General features: G+C 40.5%; 1 protein-coding gene across 1 annotated transcript; it reads right to left on the reverse strand.

The window, feature by feature from the left end:
- Positions 1-313: 313 nt before the first annotated feature.
- Positions 314-22,030, reverse strand: LOC132258104 (protein turtle). Its single transcript, XM_059755220.1, has 13 exons — positions 21,289-22,030; positions 19,880-20,406; positions 18,673-19,029; positions 14,136-14,453; positions 11,250-11,401; positions 10,876-11,020; positions 10,650-10,780; positions 9,171-9,330; positions 8,794-9,056; positions 7,223-7,562; positions 6,378-6,679; positions 6,093-6,311; positions 314-3,713 (listed from the first exon to the last, which is right to left on the reverse strand). The coding sequence occupies exons 2-13, from the start codon at positions 19,971-19,973 to the stop codon at positions 3,411-3,413; spliced, it is 2,784 nt and encodes a 927-aa protein (XP_059611203.1). The 5' UTR covers positions 19,974-20,406; positions 21,289-22,030; the 3' UTR covers positions 314-3,410.
- Between the last annotated feature and the right edge of the window lie 1,688 nt (positions 22,031-23,718).

The following is a 23,718-nucleotide window of genomic DNA, read 5'->3' on the forward strand; positions in this document are numbered from 1 at the left end:
CGGTCTTCTAAACTCCTCTAAACTTGATCCAACAATCGCATAATCTAATTTCCAGACGACCATCCAGATGTTGTCAAGAGCACATGGAGAGATTCAGCATTATTGGGTCAAAGTGACTCGTGGTGACGGCAAAAAGCATTCGGCGTCTGAGGAGGAGGTGCCGGATGAGAAATCACCATCCACATGATTGCAAAATGACTCCCAAGACCTTGACTCAGCTCCAAATATTCCACATTCCTCACCCAGAAGCTCAGCATGAGCAACAGTGCTAATTATCCATGGCAGTTGTCATGAAATGTTCCACTGATCATGTCTTAACAGTTTATTCCATCTTTGTAGTTTTGCAGTGTTTATCAATTTTACTTCCTCGCCGTTTTTTGTGATTTTTTTTTTGAAAACTTCTTCATCATAATCTCACCATCAGTAAAAATGTCTCTTTTTTTACTTCTTATAGTCACCTCTAAGATATTATTATTTATTTTTCCACTTTCTATATATATACTTCTTTTCTTTTATACCATTATTCATGTACTTAACAAATTAGTCATTTTTTACCTCATTTCTCTTGAATTCATCTTTTTCAGCTCTTTATTCTCAGAGAATTGTCTTCGACTTCTTAAATACAATGTATGGAAATTTACCTCACTATTTCACAATGGAAATATTTTTTTTTATACACTTTCAATGAGCAATTAAAAATGAATTGAGTTAGATTTTTTTCGCAACATCCTTTCACACTACCTAATATTGGCAATCATCTCGATACTCCCTGAATTGGAAGTATTTTTTCCACCTTTTATCATGCGAAATTCTCTTCTTCTTCTTCTTTCGCTAAATATTTCCTCCTCTACATTTTGCAATTACATCACAAATGAAATAAAAACATCCTCTCTCATTTCTTCAACACGAAAGGAATGCTCTTGGTCGCGATGTAGAAACACATTTGGTGAAGGAAAACAGTGTAAAATTAATGGAAAATTATTACCTTTCTGCACTGCTCCCATTTACACTCACTGGAACGTCACCATCAAAGTCGATTAGAAAACTTTCCTTCCTCACCCAGAAATACACCATCTCGGTGCAAATTAAAAAGTATAAGAATGTGGAGGACTCTAATAAGCGAAGGAATGGCTTTTCATCGCATTCCATACAATTTTAATGAGATATCTCTCTCCCTCCTTTCTTTCGGATACCAAATTTCCACTCCATAATTCTAAAAATCTCAGTCTGAGAGAGTGAAAATGGAAATCGTGATTATTTTCCAATTGTTGCAATTTCAGCACATGATGTCGAATTCTCATGTGTCGCTTCTTTTTATCCTTCATCTCAGAAGATCGATAGACACATCCCTTTCAAATGATTTAACATCAATTCAAGCGTGAAACACATTTTTGCCTGAAGCTAAATTCATTGATCAAGACATCCATTGTTTAAAACTTAGTGAAAATCAGCCGAAAATTGTGGATTTCCTTAAGCAAATATAAGAGAGCATTGTGTGAGTTTTCATTCAAACATCACACTGTTGAATTTTCACTTTAAATTTAAAAGGTTAATTGGGTTAATTGTATGAAAAACCTCTTCACCAAATTCACTTGGCTGCGCTCTTAATCAGGCCACTTTTAGGGTGTAAACTCTTCAGCACCCAACAAAATCCAAAATACATTAGAAAGTTGGGAAATCACGCAAAGCTTGGAAAACAATCAAATGTAATCTTTTGAAATGTGAACACAACACACTTTAACAGTGATATCATGATGCAGTGACCGAGAATTCGCACGAAACAAGACCCAATATGGCTGTGAAGCATACGATGGTTAATCAATATTTTCGTGAAAGCTACCAAAATCACAACAGATGCTCCACAGTTGCTGAATAACAAACTCACTGTCATGTCCTCTTCTGAGAGGGAGAGAGAGAAGCAATGAAAGTATGCCGAATAATTCCAAGTGTACAAATGGTTTGATTGTGAAAATTGGCACGTTTTTGAGATGCAAATGGGTCCTTTTTAATTGCAACAAAGAGGTAATTGTCCTATCAGTCACTAATGGCTTTAGATAAATCTAAATTGTCCCGCTTAAACAATTCAATATTACACCTTACTTTTACCACAATTTACATATTGCACATAATCAGTCGGTTAATTGAGGGATTTGTGACTATTTCGATTTTCACCTATAATTTTGGATAAATAATTTCCCACTAAATGGGATCTATTTTTTTTTCTTTTAATTTTGATCCATGCCAGAAAACATGTAATAAAAACAATTCATCTCTGTTTTTTCTTCTTCTTCTTCCTATATAAACTTTTGAACAAGAAATTTGTATATATCAAAGAGAAAAAGGAGGGTCTAAAATGAGCAAATTCCTTTTGCAGATAATATCATTCTTAACTAACAATGTCAAAGTATTACTTTTATCACAATAAAAAATAATTAATTTAATCTATTTCGGAATGGGTTTGCCCTTTGTCCTCTTTCGGTATGTGTTCCTCCGTAAAAACTCAAATATTGAGCCTTTTCAGCGCGTCATTGTATACGCCATTCTTCCTCTCTCTCTCTAAAATTTATTCCCCAACTCACTCGCGCGTAATATTTATTTACATTTAACTGCAATGCAGAAAATGTCTTTAATGGTACTTATCTCTTATGCAATAACTCTGGCCTGTGTCTCCTGCTCCCTTCAAACCCTTAATAATTTCCGTCTCGCAATTATTAGATCGTCTTCCGTTGAGCTTTTATTGCACCGTCACTATTTCACTATAATCTAGGGGTGTTTCTCATTGCCGCTACCTTATTCCCTCATTTTCAATTAAAAACCACCCCCGTGTATTCTATACAGTATTAAAAAGACTCATTAGCTAAAAAGTGTTTTCTTTCCCAACTATTCTCTCACACTTTAATCTCATTCTGCATTCGTCGCAATGAATTGTTTTTCCATTTATTTCCTCCCTCATCTGTCACTTCACACCCTTTCAAAGTGTAGGTATATAAAGATGATTTCATATTAAAATTCATTTTTAATTTAATTAGATGATTATACTTTCACCGGAGACTGTTTCACCGTTGAATTTTGCTAAATTGAAAAATTTATCTCTCTATATCCTCATAGATTCCCCTCCACCTCTTTCACTATACAATTTACTTATGTCTCCACTTTTTTTTTTGAATTCATGTGAGAAAAAATCACTTTATTCCATAGAAATTGGTAGTAACTTGTCTTCCACTTCTCGAGAGTAATGGTCTATGTTTTCAGTACGTGGAACAAACATGGAAACATTGTCCAATGAAAGAAAAAGAATCGAGAAAATATCGAGGAAGTCGCGCGACCCGTCGTGGGAAGAAGTTTTACATGATTATTTACAGGTGTGTCTGGGCGGTCTGCTCGCGTGGCTGAGCTCATGGCCCCTACTGTCATACCTTGCTCTCCTTCTTGAGGATATCCACGGCATCGCCGACACTGTCCGGCGCCAGCGAGAGCGGCAGCGTTGGCGGATACACGTTCGTCCTGAGCGTTTGCATGGCGATTGGAGACGCGGCCACCATGAGCTTCGCCTGGCCGCTGGGCAGAGTTGGTGGGATACTGTAGCAAAGAGGTGGCGGTTGCGGCGAAGGCGCTCCAGAGGCATCGTGGGGCGCCCACTGTCGCGGCTGATTCGGCGGGTGCCGTGGCAGGGTGAAGGTTTTGTTGGAGTTGTAGGTGTTGATGACGGAATTCTGGCGGAGAGACGAGAAGAAATCTCCACTGTAGAGTCATGTTCATAAATATCGCCTCATCAATGACCGAGGGATCCGGAATGTTAATCCTTGTTACTTCTACATAATGCTTTTTAGGATATTATATACATAAATTTATGAACGCATCAGTTGTAATCATCCTTTATGGTAGAATAAATCAACTCTCTTTAATTGAAAAATAAATATCAATCGGCACAATAAATGTCTCATGGAATGAATATTACAGAAAATATATCTCAATTAAATTTATAAATTGCTTCCCCAACTCCCAGTGCCATCGAATAATTCAATATGAAGCCCTCCAACTCAAGGGCTCACACCTCGAGCGAGAGATGGAAGAGCAAAGAATTTCGCTGGGCCAGAAAAAATAAATCCCCGGCAAACCATAACATTTCTTTTCGTGGGAAACATGGTTTTCTTCTCTCCACATTGATACTGTTTTCTTGTAGCATCCCAGTTTTTGTGGCCATGCACTGAGCCGTTTCCACCCTTCTCGGAGCCCCCCAACAAAATATTGCAAATCAATACTGTCCCCTGGAACGATGCTGCGTTCACCACTGAATGATTTTTCTCAATTGTCAAACACTGTAAAAGTGCACAAGTTTGCAAAATGTATATATGCTCTTGGCGTTTCATTGGCACGCCACGTCGTTAAACATTGCTTTTCAATCAATTGACTCAACACGTTTAAAATGGTCGAACTTCTTGCTACTCCTTTTTTGCCGTCTCACTCAATATGGGCAAAAACAATGACGCCTTTCAACTTTAACCGAACGTTTCCACGTGATTTATCGGGTTAATGAGAAAATTAAAAGTGTAGACCATTAGTAATTTAAAGCTTGAGCTTTTCAAATTATAGGCTCTCGTTTTTGCTGACATATGCATGGGTAACCAAGTGCAGTGAACTTATTTGCTCCGCAAAACAAGAAGTAAAATGGAACATTGAGTATTTCTAGTAACATATCAAGACTCTGGATTAGTTTGTCGGACATATTTAATCAACGCCCATGCATAAAAAATTTAGGATTCAAAAAATAAAAGGAAGAATAGCACTCATCATATTTCAACTCATGCATTATGTTTAATAAGATTTGCTGTCTATGATAGGATTTAACAAATCTCCCTCGAAGCTTTAGTCTTTGGTGTGTGCATGTACGTGTAAATATACTATGAAGCGCAAAGCTTCACACAATCAATACAATGTACTAAGTGTAGAGATGAGCACATCCGAATGTTATCCAAGAAAAGAAATAGCGAATGTTTACATGATTTTCTGCTCTAAAATGTTTAGAAGGGAAGAATCCGCAAAATAGCCATATAATATTTCTATTCTTGTGCAATTTTCAGCTTATGCGTCATATAGAAATTTTCCCACATTCCCACACTAAAGTAGCCACCAACTGTTTACTGAAATCTGCAGCCTTATGCATTGGATTTAGTGATTACTTTGTACTTAAAACGCAAAATGTAATCTCTCACGTCAGACTGAGAAAACCCCCTTAATATTCTCTCGACAAATTTCAATTTTTGCACACCCCCTTCCGATTATATTTCCACTAAAAAGAATAATTTATTTTCATGTGGAATTTTTCATAAACTCAGAGCTTTTTTTTGTACAAAGGCGAGTGTTATTAAATTATTATTAAATATTTCACAGCCATGGACATATTCATATTGATCAAGAGGGAATGCGCGAAATTCATTAGCAAGGAGCTAAAGCAATTTGGGATGCTGTCGAAAAATACGCCAACAGAAAATACTGTCGCTTAAAGCTCCATCCGAAGGGTAATCAATATCGATAATTCAATTCGGCACATTTCACGTGGAGGGTGAGAAAAAAGGGGGGGGCTGGATCTTTCGTGAAGGGTCAGAGGGTAAATTTGGACGAAAAACTACAATTTAGAGTGGAATAATTTGAAATTAGCCAATAAATCATGGTGAATATTTCAGAAACTGTGCAATTTATAGCTTTCTTTCCAGGGAAAAATCCTTTGAAGGGAGATTTATGTGAGTCAATTGACCCAGTAACATGAAGGAGGAGACAAATTGTGGTTATTAATTCCCCGAGAAGCAGTAGGAGAGACCATGGGAAAGGCGGCGGAATCTTGTGGTGTGGCAAAAAAGAATTGCAACTTTAACGTGTTTCGAACTTCTCGATAGAAACTATCTGAATAAATTGTCTGGAGTTGTGTGTGCCATTGGGATTAATCGCCACCGTGTCTGGGAGTTAGAGGCATAGGTCAGGACTGTATCGTCCAAGAGTGCACTCGAGGCTCTTGCGAGGAGACGAGTGGAATTTAATAAATTCACTGGGTGCGCCTTGAGACGGGAACTCTACCCCTATCAAGTGTCACTTACAATGGAGACAGAAGTCTGGAAGTTGAGCCTGGAGTTGGTGTCTTTGCGGAGGGTGCAATAGGCCATGGGTTGCTGCTGATTCGGTGGCTGGCACGGTGCCAGACCATTTGTGCTGTTCGCCTGACTCTGTCCAGCGAGTCCGGCTGTATTTGGTGGACGTCGGCAGGAATTTGCATTTTCGATTGTCGAGATGGGTAGTCTTCGTTGCATGAATTTCTTCTGGAACAAACGTCACAATTGTTTCATCCCAGAAACACCACAAGCTTGCGCTCCAACCCCACAAACCTGATCGAGTGATTCCAGCGTGTCTGGAATTACGTCAGGGTTCTTCTCGTCACTTTCGTTGCCGTCAAACTCTTTGCTTTCGCCACTCCGTTCACTGCCACTTGGCGAACTCTCGCAGACGGTGTGATTGCGGCGCTGGTTCATGTCCTTGTGGCCATTGTCCTTCGCCACGCTGCAACAAGTGCGTCTGCAGGAGATTCTCACCGCCAGCAGCACCGTGAGCCCACCAATGAGAACGGCCGCCACGATCCCAATTATTATGGAAATCATGGGAGTGAAGGTTATCAAGGACTTTGGACGCTCTGCAATGGAGAGCAGAATAAACAGAATTATTGCTTCTCAATCTCCAAACTTCACCATCTCTACATCCCCAACTTGGACATGGTGATCAACTCTGACAGCGATTCAAACCAAAAATCTCTCATGTGTAGAAAAAACACACACACATTCCTCCGTTTCAGAATTTAAGCTTGCATTCAAATGAAAAGCTTTTTGCAGTTGTTGAAACTTATGTAAATAGTTCTGTTCTCTCATACCAATTACCAGTTGAGCATATTCATGGTATTTTGCTGGAACATCTCTAGCAGTTTATTGATTGAAATAAAGTGCCTCTCGTGATGCAATTAATCTGTACGCTGAGAGGGTGTTTAATTGAGTGGCAAAAATTCTTCAGTCGATACCATTTCAGGAGGAAATAATACTATGTTTCGAGGCGAAATTCTCCATCAACCTCCACGGGGTGGAATGCAGCGGAAATATTTCAGTGAACAATGTTGAGCGACAAAGATGCGTGGCATGCAGCTCATCAGAATGATAGAGCGACAGATAAGAGTCGGGATGCTCACCGTTCGCCGCTGTGAGTTGCTTCTCCGGCAGACGCAGCATGGCCACCTGCAGGGAGACGGAGTTGGAGCGCCCCTTGACGTTGAAGGCCCACACATTGACGCTGTACACGTGGCCGGGGAAGAGGCTGGAGACAGCGAAGCGCGGAATGGGTGAGGTGAAATTGGCAGTGACTTCCTCCGTCTGCGCCTCTTTGATCTCGATGAGGAATGACTGGGTGAGGCCACCATTGAAGCCCTCCGTGCACTTGACGCTGAAGGAGCTCATAGAGATGTTCGTGATGGTGCAATTGTGCACTTGGTCGGGTCGCCCGGCGGCGATTATGTGAAAGACACACGGCACCTGAGCGATAAGAGGGAAGGATTTGCGAATAAATTCTGTGAGTCATTCGAAAATTCCCGCAGGAGAAAAGCGACAGAATGTTATCGAAAAATCTTATAAATGTTTGAATGTTTTCCCTGTTGGCAATAAAAAATCAATTTTTTTTTGTATTATACATTCAGTGAATTCAGTTGCAAATGCTTATAAACAGATTGTCATTTATTTAAATCTCGTATTCGGAATAACTCTGAAAAATTGCATATTGATGATTACACACATTGATAAAAATGCATAATAAATTCATGCAATACTGCACATTCAAATAAGATAAAATGATTGACTTTTACACGTATAAAAACGATAAAGGTGAATAAATTATATGTGTGTATTCTAAAGTGTTTTCCGAGTGCCATTAACCTAGAAACCTAGCTAAGTTAGGTGAAGGTTTTATCGTTCGTACAAACAAAAATAAGTGTCCTTTTTTTCATTGCAGGGCAATATTTTTGCGCAGCTATTTTAATTAGAAAATTATCTTTTAATTGCTACAGTCATTAAATTTTAATTGATAATTGCCAATTATGCATTTCCATGGGATTTCCGAACATAAAAATACGAACAATTATTTGATGGATCGTATATTCAATTAAATAATCAGGTATCCAAAAATTCATAAAATTTAAGCTCACCCACACTGCAAACGTGTTCAAATTCGAAAGTAAACGCGTCTCTTGGTTACTGTACACGAAGTTTCTTAACACAAGTGTACACAAACCCGACATAAATACCCCTTAAGTTGACACTGAGTCAATTTTAGTGGAATAGCAATGATGTTTGTATTTAGATAGATTTCATGATAAACATGCTGACAATATGTACGAGTATAAACCTGAGTTGTTTTATGAGTATGATAGTTAATAAATTCAAGCTCCGAGAATGCAAGAGAGACTTTGCGCATAGTCAATATTGCACTAGAAGTTTAAAGGTAAGATTCCTCCATTCCTGGGTATTTGTATACAAGAAAATGTACATTACATCAATCAGCCAATTGAACTGATTTACCTAAACTGACCATTTAAGCTGTGCTTAAAAAAAACATTTCATGAGACATAAGGAAGAGGTAAAGTGAAAGCAATTTGCAATTTGAAAGAATACATCAGTGTAAACAGCAAGTTGTGGTTGTGAAATGAGCTTTTCTCAATACGAAGGAAAAACATTTCTGAGAATAACCATTAATGCCTCGTTTGCTACTCACCTTCTGACGTCCAATCTTGTTAGTTGCTTGGCACATCAAAGTGCCATAATCCAGTTCCGTCATGGGTGTGTACAGGACACTCGATGACGTCCCAAAGCGACTCACGTGTCCACCGGCCACATCAATACTCTCAGCGGAATTGTTGAAGGTCCAGCGGAACTCCACTTCGGGCGGATTTGCCTCCACCGTGCACTTTATCTGGGCATTTTCCTGCTTCGCCACACCGTAGATTCTTGTCTGATTTGGCGCACATGACGGGGCATCTGGGGGGGGGTGAGAGAACAACAGGCGAATAGCGGGGTTAGAGTCAACAATTGCAAATCCAATGCAGACAACTTTTCATGCAACAAAAGTTGAGAATTGGCTGTAAAACTTACAGAGAACATTCAACTCGAATGGTGAACTCACACCCTCACCCTCAGCGTTGAAGCCCACACAGGAGTAGTTTCCGGCCGTGGAGCGCGAAACGCCCTGCAGCACCAGCGACTGATTGCTGATGATAATTCCCTGTTGCTGATTGTGAGGCAGTGTTCGGCCCTGAGAACACGATAGAGTCACACGTGAATTTCCTCACCATATATAGACTACGATTGTCAACCTCCCGGGCAATATGTTCAGACGAAGAAGTCGCAGGATCAAAGTTTACAATCGCACCGCTTTGCCTTTGACTCGCAGCACTGTATCCTGTCTGCAGGATATTGAGTGATTCTAAAGAAAACTATACCCTTGCAAGCACTCTCTGATGTTCCAATTTCCCAGCAACTTCACACACGTTACTGTGTACATATACATATTGTCAAAGAAAAGCAATGCACGATAGCGAGCTTAGTGGCGGTTTGCGTACACTCTCAACTTAATCAGTTTTGATATTGCAATTTTATCGTTAACATGCTTTTTCAAAAAAGAAAAACAAAACAGTTCTAATTAAATCTTCACCACATTCAATAGCTTTTTTACTCTCCGTCAAAGTGCTGACAAAAAAATAAAAACGAGCCATAATGCTTTCCCGTAAATTACTCGATCCATTAGGAGTACCGTAAAAATACAGGAGAAGCGGAAGGAACGATATAATAGTGTGCACTAAAATGCACGTGTCTGTTATATCATTAAAGCACAGCATTTTAAAGATGCGAAAATATTCAAAATAACTCTGTCCAGCAAGGTGAAGGAATGCAAATTGCTTAAATTAAGAACCTCTTCTTTGCAAATTTTATTCTCGTCAATGTGAAATGAAAATTTCATGTAATCAAAAGTTGGGGAAGTCCTTTGCTACTGTTCTAGTGATTAAAAAAAGGAAAGATACGTGATGGTTTTCCAAGGATTCTTCAAGACACCATTCTTTTTTTCCTCTACTCGCGACTTTAAATATTCATTATATTTTCAGCATTAATATTCAGCAAGAGGCCAATATTCATAAACCCCGAAATTCTCAATCAAAAAATTATTGCACGTGTCTTGAAAATAATGTTCGTGATTGCATAAAATGCACGATGAAATTGGGGAAAAGACATGACTCAAATTAGCATAATATTCCTTTCATTTGCCCATTTTAAATTTCAAATACGACTCCGCGAATGTAGCATAATATTTTTGTGCAGACTTTTTGAAATTGCCTGCACAATTTGGGAGGATAAAAAACAACCCAGAGAGTATGGAATATATCGCGGGTGAGCAAATTGGCTCGAATGAAGAAGTGCTGAAGAAAGAAAATTTGTGTGTAATTCAGCGATGGCGCAGAGTGGCGAGGGAGAGATATTGTGTAGAAACCTTTGGTTAATTTTCTCAGTAAATTTGTCTGTTATGTAAATTCTAAGCTGAAACATTGGTGTATAGTAATTTGTAAATAATTCTCTTACATTGTGGCGCCACTCGACACGATAAACTGCTGGCTTGGCCGAAATGAGGCAGTCAAAGTATAAATCCGTACCCTCGTAGATTGAATTGGAGTCGAGTGAGGTTCCAAGGCGGATTTTCGTCTCAGGAATATCTGTGGGTAGGGCGGAATTTGCATCATTGAACCATCGCACTGGGACACCCATCAACTTCTCCCGAGGAAATCCCCGCCGGGATTGACAAACTTACATTGAATGTCCAACTTCCAGCCATCTTCCAGGGACTTTGACGACACGACGTGGTTGTAAGCGCGACAGCACAGAAACTTGCTCGAGTCATTGCGATTAAAGACAATCGAGAGGGTGCTCGTTGTTTGGTTTCCGTTGCTGCTCGTCTGCAAATTGAGATGGGATTTTGACGATTCACCTCAACACCCCCGGAATAATGCAAATTACTCAATGTACAAATACACAATTCGTACCACAAAACCAGTGCACTAACTATAGTCGAAATGTCACAAATAAGAGCTAATGATTAGCCCGTTTTTTTTTTCATTTTTCATACAACAAATTGTGCATTCATTCCTTCTTCTCTCGGCACAATTTTCCAACTATTTCACTCACCATCTCGGTTGATTGCTCGAGACGCTTACTGTCGAGCCACCAGGTGATGACGGCTGGAGGACGAGATCCCGAGCTCTGGCACAGTAGGTCATAACGCCGGCCCTCCGACAGTGGCTGATGAGTCCCCAAGAGCTTCACGTTGAGTGGAGCAACTGAAACAAGGCGAAATTTGTCCATTGAGAACCATTTCAGACTTCATCTCATCTGCTGCTCCGACTCATTGGCATTCCGGCGGCCAAAAGGTCAGAGACGAAAGCTCAATTGGCAGGAACGCACCACAATTGACTCCAAAATTAACAATGAAGCCATCGACAAAACACTTAGTGCGACACCCATGATCATTGCTGTGCTTTCTGCTGTTATAAGGAATTTATTAAGAATGAGACGCGCTCCTTCTTTCCTTGTTCCTCGATTTCGTAAGCAACTGCTCTCTTTGAGGCAGACCCATTTGCATAAAGAAACACGAAAAATGTAAGAGAGATGCTAGCATACTTTCCAGATGGGCATTTAATTTGGACATTAGAAGAAAAAATGCGATGAAATTTCCATTCCTGACCTCTGTCACTGGGCTTTTGCCAGAGCATGACGCTCAATATACCGCAATTCACACAATATATATATATATATTCATTTAGATATATATTCCACCATGAATCGCGTCCAAGGGGGAAGTAATTTGGGGTATTTGCAACTGAAGTAATTTATTAAAGCATCACCAAGGGTGAAAGTCGAAGGCAGAATTGCATATTTAGCCATTTATGGGGCCCTCTTTATACCACCCACTCACAATGAAAAATTACACACTTATCAGCTTGCGGAAATCGTTCCGCGCTATTACTTGTGGATTAACTCGGGAATCAGTAAAGTGAAGAGGAAGTCAAATAAATTTCCCTGTATTTATCCCTCGTGAATACCTACAATGGCGAATAATTTAAATTCCTGCAACATCATTCGAATTTCCTGTCTCCAATTGCTTGGCTTCGCAAAAATACACACTCCACACTTCTTCGGCACAATTTTCCACCTGTCCCCTTAGGGCGTACCGGCTTCACTTAGACTGCAATTAATATTGCATGCGAACCAGTGATTAATTGCTTTTAATTGCTCCACTAACTTCGGGTCAGTGCGGCTCAGGAGTATAGTTTAATCGATGAATGACACAATTCTCCGTAACATCACCACGTACATATAACGGGGAATGTCAGTTTAATTGTTACTTGGCTGAATTAGCTGTACATTATATGACCTACAGGGCTGTTGTGCCGCAGAGACAATAACCTATGTTGTGTACAAAGTCTCCCTTTAGCGTGGAAATGTAAGAAGATTTTCTTTCTCCGTGCATACTTTCGTTTGCTCATAACCGTATTCAAAACATTCATATGAGCATCCATCTGAGTGATGCGAGGAAAAAATTACTCAGCAATTCCATTTGCGGGTAATTTTGGGGGTACTTTAAAAAGTCCCCGGGGGTCAAAATCGAGAAACATTCGCAAGTACATTTGTTGAAATTGAGAAAATCAGGCCCTCAAGTTGCGCTTGTTGTTTCAACACTCCCACCTCCTTTTCCCAACAATACAATTTCCCGCCCATATGAGGGATGTTGTTTGAAATTTCGGTCTATTTACGTTGAAAGGCGAATGAGTGGGGCAAAAGCAGAGCGTAATCCGAAAGAGAATGACACAAATAGTGTGCAAGAAGATTTCCATCTTGGCCCCTGGAGAAATAATAAATAAAATCCTGTGCACATTACACGAGCCGAGGGGGTGGAAGTCTTTCAGCCCAGATTTCCTTCCTCATGTTGTGCTTTCTGTCACTGAATGCACCAAATAGAATTTCGTGCACGCCGGAGACAATGCGAACATGGGAGAGGAGGAGAAAAATCTTGCAGCGAGATACAATCAACTGACATTAATGGGGTCAAGACGGTAAGATTAATAGGTGTGATATGGGGACACTCCTGCAAAGTCAATTGTTTATTGATTGCCTAAGGCTCGAGATGAGAATTCCGCGATGGCATGCCTGGAGTGGCCCGACGGTGTCGAAAAGCATCACTTGTCCTTATTAAACCCATCCAAGACATATGGGTCACAGAGGAGTTGTAAAACTACCCCTTAATCGATTCCCATTCCCCGACACAAGAGCGTGGGCGGGACGCTCGGGAAATGGGGGGCTGTGAGTGAGAAAAAATTACAACCCTCCTGAAAGTTGTGACGCAGACAACACAAGGTGAGTCGAGGACCCGAGAGATGGGGTGGCAAGACCCAAGTACCAATCTCGGCTATATTTCAGGGATATGTAAGTTATGAAGCTCCTCCAAGCATAATAGCAAGATGCCGAAACGCAAAAAAGTGAATATTCCACCCTGAGGAGGCGGGCAATATTTGTAGGGTCGTGCCAACAGTCTACAGATTTAATAATAATTGAAAAAAGTCAAGCATATCTTTCCACACCGAGCGAGAGCAGCATTTCTCTCAGTTGTGCAATATTGTTGTCAATTTCAATTGGGCGAGAAGGAATCTCACAATTTACCCTCGGCAGCTCTCTTTTTCTCTACCAGCCAAATGTTAATTTTCATGGAAAGAAATGGTAATCTGAAAATTCAAGGGCTCCCCAATAGGAAATCAATTTTTATTAAAGTGCCTTTTCACGGATCACCAACATTCTGAAAAGAACAGATAAACGCAAAGCGTAGAGAAAGTCTTGGGTATTCAAACTATCACTATTTTTACCCCTAAAAATGTCCAATGATTACATATACTGAAAAAAAAAAATCAACGCCACTGAATTCCGAATGCAATTATCCGTAAATTGGATTAGATAACCACTTTCAAGATGAAAGCACCGCAAAACATAAACTTTAAGCTGAGGCATCGCCAAGGGACTTACAGTTCATGTCAATCTGCACGGTGACCTCCTTGTGGGCTGCTCTGGGATGATTGCTAGCCCGGCATGACACCACAGAATTGAGGTCCTGCCTCGCGAGGGGCCCAAACGTGATGATGCTCATCTTGTTCCTCCCCGACGCCGACGACTGGATGTCACTCATCATGTGCTTCCCGTCGCGGTACCAGTTGATCTTGGGCGGCGGCCGCCCTCCAAACACCTCACACTTGAGCTTCACGTAGTCCCCCTCGGCATAGGGACCCACCACAGACGCCCGCTCCACGTCCGCCTCGTCCTTGATGGCGATTCTGTCCGGTGGGGCTGAAAACGAAAGGAGACACTCTCAGTCCCAGGAGGAAATAGCTGACTCTGCAACTGTTCAACTTCAATTAAACTTTCATGGGGTAAATCTCGATTGTGAGGCTCCACAATTGGATCAATTCAAGCACTGAATGCAATACAGAGAAGAGTAAATTGGTTGTGCGAGTATTTTTCCCCAGGAAAAATATAGTGTCTGACATTTTGTATATGTACTGAAGAACAATTTCACTCAGGCTCGAAACTTTTCATTTACCAGCGCTTCAAAATTAAATAACACATGTAATAATGTAAATATCTATTTAAAATAAACCGAGTGACTAAAACAGAAATACTGGCTGAATATCCAACACGCAAACACATTCACTGTCGTGTACAATTGCTTCACTGTACATTTGTCACAACTTATACGAATGATCACCACAGAAATGGTTGGAAAATGTACTCACAACTGATAGAATAAATTTTCACCACTGAATACGCGCCAGCCAAACATTTCCCTGCATCCGCAATTGTGTGACAATTTAATATACTTTGCTAACTTTTATTATAATACAATTAATTATTTAAATAAAGGATGCGGTATTAATTTTCAAACGACACGCTCAACGTGATAAAAGATACGCACATTTTGCAATCAACGTGATTTTATAGAATTCCAAGAAATCAACTAATTGGATACTGTTTGTTGGAATAATTTTCACAAAGCCTTTTTTTACCCAACCACTGAAATGTATTAAATTTTTCCTGGTAATTGTAATTTTTGAACCACATTGTTTAAACAAATTTACACCATATCCATTTACTCTATTCATCATATTTGTAAATAACTTTCATGATCAATTAATAAACCCAATTCAACAATAGTTTTAAGCAAATACGTGGCTCCATATTTAGTTTGAACTAATATTTAGTTTACTTAAAATACATACCGCCCGTAATAAACTTTACTAATCAAAAGCAACAGATTTTAATTGAGAAATCAACCGAGTGACACACTTCAGGAGGCAAAAAACGTGCCTGAAATGTCGGATAAAGCAAATACGAAATGGCAGGTGACAAGTTCGGGGAAATCCCTAAAAAGACTTATTATCCATGTAAATATTTAAATAGCAACCCTCCATCCACGCTTCAGGATGAGGATTTGCGAATAAAAATCTCAATTAGTCGGCGGTTTGTTCCAAGAAAGTCTAAAGTGGTTGAAAATTCTCAACTCGCGCTAATGAGATTACATTATACAATCCATTTTCTCTCTAGAAATCTTCTGCGTATAAATTCCGTGTAAATGCACACCAAAAAAGAGGTAATGCGGATAGGATAATGTAATCGGAGAAAAATTAAGGGCCGACATGTGAAAGTTTTTCATTAAATCATCCCCGATAGAGTTGTAAAATCCAAAAATCCACTTACCACTGTTCTGTACTTTATGCGAGAATACGGAATTTTAATGTTACATTTTGAAATTATTTGAATACTAAACTACATTGGTTAGGCAATTGAGAGCGCACAGGCAAAAGTACTCAGGTAATTTGATTTTACAGCCGGAATCAAAATATAATACAAACATTTTTGAAGCATTTGGTTTTGCATATTCAAAATTCGTTAATATTTCACGTAATCGGAACAAACGAGTACGAAACATTTATGTACAGATTTTAACTGGATAGCTCAAATTTTATTTTTCGGGATTTGTTGCAAAATCTTTAAAAAAAAAACATTGAGGATCAATCATTTATGTATCGTTTTGGCAGAAGCTCTTAATCTAGGAAGATTGTTAAAAACATAGGATAATTCGTCTGGTATTATTTCCAATGATTATCGATGTAATTTTGTATTTTGATCGATTTATCTAAAATAAATGAACACATATGAAATGTAAATGGATTCTGTATATGTACATAACATACGTAAGCCTTTTGAAACTTTGACTATTCACATTATGAGATTCCATCTGTTCTAAATACTCATATGAATAACAAATTCTGAGAGTAATAGAATAATTCAAATTGCCCCCCTTCATATGAATTAATCTAAATTTTAAACTAATTCGTAAAGATGATAATGAAATAACCCCCATCGGCCTCATCGTTATAAATAATTATGGAAAGCACCGCACCGAGTCCGATGTTTTATGCTCTCTGATTATTTTAAATATATAAAATTACTTCACCACTTATTTTTCGGCAATCTCAGGAGAACCCAGCGAGTGTCAAGACCTCGCATGTTCAAGAGTCACTCAAGTGGAGGTGTAGCAATTTGCTGGCTGACTTTGGGTATCACGAGTAATTTGTTAAAATAGAACGAGACAACAGCAAGAGTTAATGTAGAAAATTACCCCTTCTAATCAGATTACTTTCTTGAAATATTATTCTTAAATTAATTTCCCTCCTCGCACAGTGAAATTTACTGTTGAGATTTAGGACAAAAGAATAGAGTGAGGATTTTTTTTTTCACTTCACGATGAGCACCCCAAAAGTGTTCATTGTTGGCAAGTGTAATAATTTATTAAATTTTCTTTCACAACGTGCTCTAGATGGAATGTAGAGCTCCGCGGTGGAGAGACCCCCAAATTAAATGTCTACACCACACCCATTATAGCAGCAGAGAACCCCAGCAAAATCCGCAACTAGAAGCAATGTACTCGTGTACAACACCATTGAAAGTAATAAAAGCCTCGGTAAACACACAATGTAATAAATACATGGTATAAAAATTTAATAAAATAAACTTTCATAAATATTATCAGTGATGTGGCAAAATTGTGCCCGCATAAAATTCCCGGAAAAATTATCGGGCACAATTTGTGTGCTTCCCCAATGTGCACACAGGAATACGGAGTGAAACACTGTTGGGAACTTCAGAGGAGGGCAGAAAAATCGCACAGTGATAAAAATCAACGGAGAGTAATTTGGATTGATTTTTAGCGGACTTTTTGCAATGTCCTCTCCCAAATGAATTCCTATGAAAACATCTCAACATGTGAGAATCAGCGTGCGTTGAAAGGTATTAAAAATTCTCGCTTCTCTGGTGAAATGTGCTCTTTGCAAACAAGTGGCAAAATTCGAGAGCGAGATTAATACAAAAAAAAAGTCCGTGCACTACAAAATCAACTGAACGACTGGCTTAGGACGAGATCAATACAGTGTGAAAAAAACATCCCCAACTATGATAAAATCAATAAATGAATGTATAATTTATGTAGATGGAAAGGAAATGGAAATTCTATTTACAGCATCAAAGCCCACCGGGACTGGGCAAAAAACAGGGCACGGCGCACCGGAGTGACCTAAATATGATTGGATATTCCTCCTAAAAATCAAAGAAGAAGAAGGCATGAGAGAGAATGCATGTGCCATGGCAACATCCAATGATAAACCCCAATAAAAAGCGGTCCAAACAAAAGTTTGCAATTTTCACCCAAAATTGATTTTCAGCATGCGGAATAAAAATTTTACGTGCCAATTGAGAAGTTGAAGTACGCTTTTGATTAGCAATCTCAACGCGAAGCAGCTTCTACAATACGCGCAGTGCGGATTTGATATTCGCAAGGAGAGAGAAGCGCAAAATTGGCACATCTCAGCGTCGTTCCCATCGCAAAGAGAGGTGACTCTTTGACACAATTTGAAAGATGATAGCAACTTCTTTATGTGCCGCGATGACTGTGAGAGAAGAGAACATTTATTTGCTGCTTATGGAATTCCCCGAACATTGACGCAATGGCCCGGAAGCAGGGGAAAAACATGTAGTTTTGAGGTGAACTGCCAACAATGGTGAATATATTATATAGTTTTATCGTGGGATAAAGTTGCATGAATGGTTTGGAAATTGAAAATTTTCAGAAACATTCAATGGTTTTCGAACAATTTGGCATTCTTTAGCACTAACTAATGGAAAACCACGGATAAAGCAGAATAAAATTTGCACTCAAATAGCACTTTGTTGAGATTTTATCTAAAATTCTGACCCTTTGCTTTCATTTCCGGAATTGATGTGACTTTAATTGAAGGTAGAAAGATTGTTTTGAACTGTAATCATATAAAAACTACCAGGTGAAAACTATAAGCTTTGACATCTATTCACATTTTGACGCATGAATTCATATGCGACCAATTTCCGATACAGAGCCTCACACTTGCGTAGAACGAACACCACCCAAAGCAGCCTCCACCATTCGGAGTGGACGAACGGAACAGAAAAGATAAATGATGAAAATAACACTCACCAATTATCGTGAGATTGACCATGCTGTTTCTCGTCTGGGCAATTTTGAAATCCACCCGACACCGATACAGTCCAGCGTCGGACTCCTTTGCGTCCTGCACCGTGAGCTCCCCGAGGAAGTGGTCAAAGTCTTTGTCGAACATGAAGTGGGCCCGATTGCCGAAGACACCGTCGTCGGACCATCGCTTGGCACCCTTGAAGTTCTGATCCCGAATGTCGACACTGTAAATGGGTGTTCCCTTGTCCTGGCGATACCACAGCACCAGCACCACATCATCATCCGTGTCTGGATTTGTGCTCACGTTGCAGTGGAGATGGAGGGTCTCACCCACAACGGCCTCCGTGGAGTACTGGGGCACTGCGGAGAGCAACAGACGCAACAAAGCAATATTGGTGTGCGGTTGAGTTGGTTTTCCCCAAGAATCCATCCACCCCCCGACATCATTTTCCAAGACGTTGAGGAATGTTTTGCAAAATTGGCGGGGATGAGCACAGCCCGGGAAGGGAGGAAGAGATGGAGTTTAGAGTAAGAACATAAATAAAATATTCCTTCCCTTCAAAGAGATTATTTATAAATTCCATTTTGTTTCCGAACACATATACACACTCTGTGCAATATATACAACCAATTCGCAATATTTTATGGAATTTCATTTTCTCTGTCTCAACACTGAAGCGTGTGGCAGGGGGTGGATGATGGTCTTGCGCCAGGGAAGAGGAATGTTTTTGTCTCACCAGTGAAAAGTGATACTACACAAGCTGTCCAGGATCTACAGCATTCTCTTGGCTCTTAGAAAAACTGACTTGTGAAAAGCGACTTTCGTTTCGTTATGTATTATATATTATGACTTCAAAGAAGAGTCATAACTAGTTTTTCCTGCTGCAACTTCTATGTACAGAAGCCCCAAAAAGCCCGGAGTCACTGAGTATATGAGACATATCGTTGTCAGAAACGATCCAATGCTTAGATTGCCATCATATTTTCATCATTTCAACGCTATGAATTCATTTCTACGTGCTCTAAACTCTTTCAATCTGCCATTAGAAAATCACCCCATAAAGGAAATTTCAAATAAACCAAATAGAGATGATGCAAAACATTCATAGAATCTGTTAGAATGAATTTTGAAGTGGGTTTTTGCTCTTCCCAACTGCATCGCAACTTGGACAGCTTGTGCATGTTGAATGGGGATTATTTGTGAACTCACCGTCCTTGACGCAGCCTCCGCCACGGAAATTACAAATGACCATCAGGAGGAGAGATATTTGAATAACTATCGTCATTTCCGCTTTGTGTGGCATTTCTTCGTGACGAGGAATGTTTCTAACATTCGTTGATTTATCACATGAACATAGATCTTTCCACTTTTTCCCACACTTCTTCCCGCACACACTTTTGGCCTCTCCGCAATATTGATGGATCCTCGCCTTGGCGATATCACATTTATTCCAATGAGCCACCCTCGCTGCCAACCGCGCGCGACACTCACCACAGGTCCCGGTGGCACATTTCCTAATCACTCTCACCGCCGCCAACGACGAGCAACAATCAGGGATTCACGGAGCGCACGGCATGGCTGGGGCGCCCTCGACAGCGGACATGGAGAGCAGTGGGGATCTTCTCTCTCTCTGGGGCAGGAGTGTGAGGTGCAAATTCCAAAATCCAACGGCAGCGACGTGGTGCGCAGAATTCGGCACGATGGCTACTTGCTATATGGTTGTCTTGGGCCTGCACCTTTCACAACGAATGAACTTTAATTAAATTTCGATTGATTTGCGTTCCTTTGCGCTCGCCCACCCCAGGGGTGGAAAAAAAAACTCCGCCACTGAGCACCCCTTTTCACCAGAAACTTCACCGTTCGCCCTGAGCTTTCGTGGGGATGCCCGAAGTTGGCCAGCAAGGGGTCCTGACTGGCATGAAGTTGTTGGGATTCAATAATTGATGAAGCACCATTGAAAGTTCATCTTCGTGCGTCTTCTCGTGTAAAATTTTCACCCATGAAAATGCGTTCATCAAGAGCTTTTGGGCCTTCACGGGACTCTCTCTTTTTCACCCAAACAGCAAAGGAGCAAATCAGATTAAACCCTTACTTTTTGCCGCTTCACGGAAGAAAGCTCCTTAGAGCCCCTTCGCGGGGCGGGGAAGGGAATCGGAGGAAGCCTCAAAGTTCAGACATTGTGTGACAAAATATTTACACAAAGACAGCGCGCAAGTTGGAAATTTCAAAATATATACCCATTTCTCGGAATACAAATATGCGAAATGGTGGAGCTTTTAGCGCTCTCCGTTCTCGCTTGTAAATCTCCGGCAAATGGGTGGGTGGTTGGGAGAGGACACAGAAAAAAAATTCGCAATTTCTGATCAATGCACACACAAACACCTTCGGCGCAAGCACAAAGGGTGGGAAAAGTGAGAAAAGAACTTTGATATAATGCGCTTTTTTTCCCACGGATGTACATACTTCCTGGCGAGAAAAGGCTCGTGTGTCTCTCTCTCACTCTGGCGCACTCGACCCTCTCACCTTGCCCATAAATTCCATCCCCCAAAGCCCGGAAAAGGTGGTCACACAGTGGCGGAGAAAAAACACACACTCTGGCTCGTGGAGCATGGGCTTACTGCTTCATCGTGCACTCGCGAAAGCTTTTCCTAGTGCCTCTGCTCCCACGGGATCGGGGCCAGTGTCTCTCAACCCTACTGTATGGGCCGTCGGTGGGACACCCACGTATGATTTTCCGAGAGAATTCTCCACTTTTCACTCATCTTCAGCCACAACTCTCACTGGCCCATTGTTGAGCTTTCGCAAGCTCCTCGACACTTGTAAGGAAATTCCACTGGGAGAATTTTCTCCGCCATAAACTTTCACCCGCCCGCGTTCTGGGGGGAAAATGCTATTCCATCGCGCGGTCCACGACGGAGATTCTCTTTTTTTCTCTTTCTCTCTGTGCGAAAATCACTCACAAATAACTAATAGCTCTTCCTCACTGAATATCTCTCCACTTTACTTTTAATCACTCACACCACTCCATATACTGTTTCCTTGCCCCCGAGAAAGCAATTACGGGACGAGGATAAAAATTCAAAAGCTCACTCGTTGAGTGGCAAAAGCACAGGGTGAAAGGAAAAAAGTGACTCGAGGCATCCGCACTGCGAGATGTGAAAAGTTTTGTGTGTGCGCTTTTGTAATCCGACAGGTAGTGAATTCGTCTATCTTGCAACACAAACAATTTAGTCCAAGAGGGAGCTTTCCTTTGGCCGCTTTTTGCTCTCCCGTCTTGCCAGGCTGAGATGAAAATCGATTTTTTGTCCCTTCACCACCACACAGCACACGATTCTGGGCAATGTGCTCTTCTCGCTTCCACTTTCAACACTGGCTCCACTGTTCACGATTTCGTGCTGAGAGCGCAGAATATTGTTAAAACATTTTCGGGGTGGCACTCACACCAACCCCACTGAGCTTGCACACAGCGCTGTCGTCGTCTCTGTCGCGTGTGCAGCGTCGCGAGTGCGCGAGAGAGACCGCCGCTGGCTCGTGCGTGAGTGTGTGTGGAAAACTTCCTGAAAACGATGCCAGGACAGCGAATGTTTGTGAGAAATTTCCATAGACAATGTGAATGTATGTATATATGGGAACATGTTCGCGCGAGAGCGTCTGCGCGAGAGCGTATGGCGAAAAGCGTCCCCGAGAGCTTCAGGATTTCGTCGAGACGATCGTTTCCTGGCCACACACAGAGCTCTCTCGGTTCCCTTCCCCCCCACTCCCTCCCGCATCCGCAAGAGGTGTCAATCGATTTTGGGGGCTCACGAGAAAAGCTCCACCAGATTCAGATGTAATCCTCCACCCAAAGGCCCCCGGAGCATCGCATTGATTGCCCAAAATCGATTTTGCGCCTCAACTGCCGCAACAATCACTTTAAGAGCATGCGACAAAGTGATGTATGACTTTAAATCGCACTCCATATTCCAGGTACGACGCCTTAAAATTGATTCCAAGTGCTGAACCCTTTCTCTCTCAACCACTTTTTTCCCACCGCTCAACCGCAAAACATGCACGAGCAATTTTGCATTCCAAATTGCAAGACCGTGTGGCAAAAAGAATGGAGAAACTCTATTAGTTCTTGAAACTTTCACTGGCGACACCGAAATATTTCCACCCAATAGGCGGACTCGTAAAATCAAGAACTGTTTTGCTCTCAGTGTTGCTTATGAGGAATAAAACTGATTTATTGCGGATTTTATGCTGATGAATTACTGTTTTTAAAGCGGCACAATTAGTGCGCACAAAAATTACTAATCAGGATAAAGTCATAATAAATTATGCTGAGGCATCCTTAAACACAAATTTGCGTCGGTATTTAAGGTTTAGACTCCCCAAATTTAAATAAAGAATTTGCTTTTCAAAACACCCTTCAAGACACGCGATAATTCTGTGCAAACACGTAAATTATTTGAGTGAAATGAATAAATACTTAATTTTAGAAGCTCAGATTTAACCTACTTACTTTAAGTGCTTGGAACGCAAGGAATTTTGAGTTTTATTTGTGCATCGATTTCATAATAATATTCGAGAATACGTGCTTAAGAAATGTTTCGCAATTCGTTAAGAACTCCACTAAAATTCATGAAATATTCAATGGCATAATTTTATTAAAAACTCCAAAAATTCAACATTTATGTTCATTTTCAAAATCCCAAGCTAAATCCCATCTGTTTATGATTTAGCTTTATTTTGTCAAACTACACTTTTGTCGACAATGCATATAAAAGCATTAAAATGCGAGATGTTCCAGATTATTTCAAAGTATATATAAAAAAAAGTGTTTTTTCAACATTCCTTGAATCTCTGTGCAAAATTTTCATCCAACAAGTTACATAAATAATGTCTCTTCGGTATGCAGCGAATGTGATAAAGTGCAACAAAATTTGTGGCAGCAAATTATGAAATTCAGCACGTGTAATTTAACTATGTCAATGTTGTGTATAAAAGTTGGCAAAAAGTTGTAGTTGAAAGGTAATTTTGAGGAACTTTTCAGGCCCATAATCCAGATT

The sequence above is a fragment of the Phlebotomus argentipes genome, unplaced genomic scaffold (assembly GCF_947086385.1).
Source record: "Phlebotomus argentipes unplaced genomic scaffold, Phlebotomus argentipes genome assembly scaffold_4, whole genome shotgun sequence".
Lineage (NCBI taxonomy): Eukaryota > Metazoa > Arthropoda > Insecta > Diptera > Psychodidae > Phlebotomus > Phlebotomus argentipes.

Coding starts and splice junctions, on each gene's coding strand:
- LOC132258104 (XM_059755220.1), bottom strand. CDS start 19,973: ATGCCACACAAAGCGGAAATGACGATAGTTATTCAAATATCTCTCCTC. Junction 14,454..18,672: donor GGTCAATCTCACGATAATTG/GTGAGTGTTATT, acceptor TTTCGTTTTCAG/CCCCACCGGACAGAATCGCC. Junction 10,781..10,875: donor CTGGAAGTTGGACATTCAAT/GTAAGTTTGTCA, acceptor CCCTACCCACAG/ATATTCCTGAGACGAAAATC.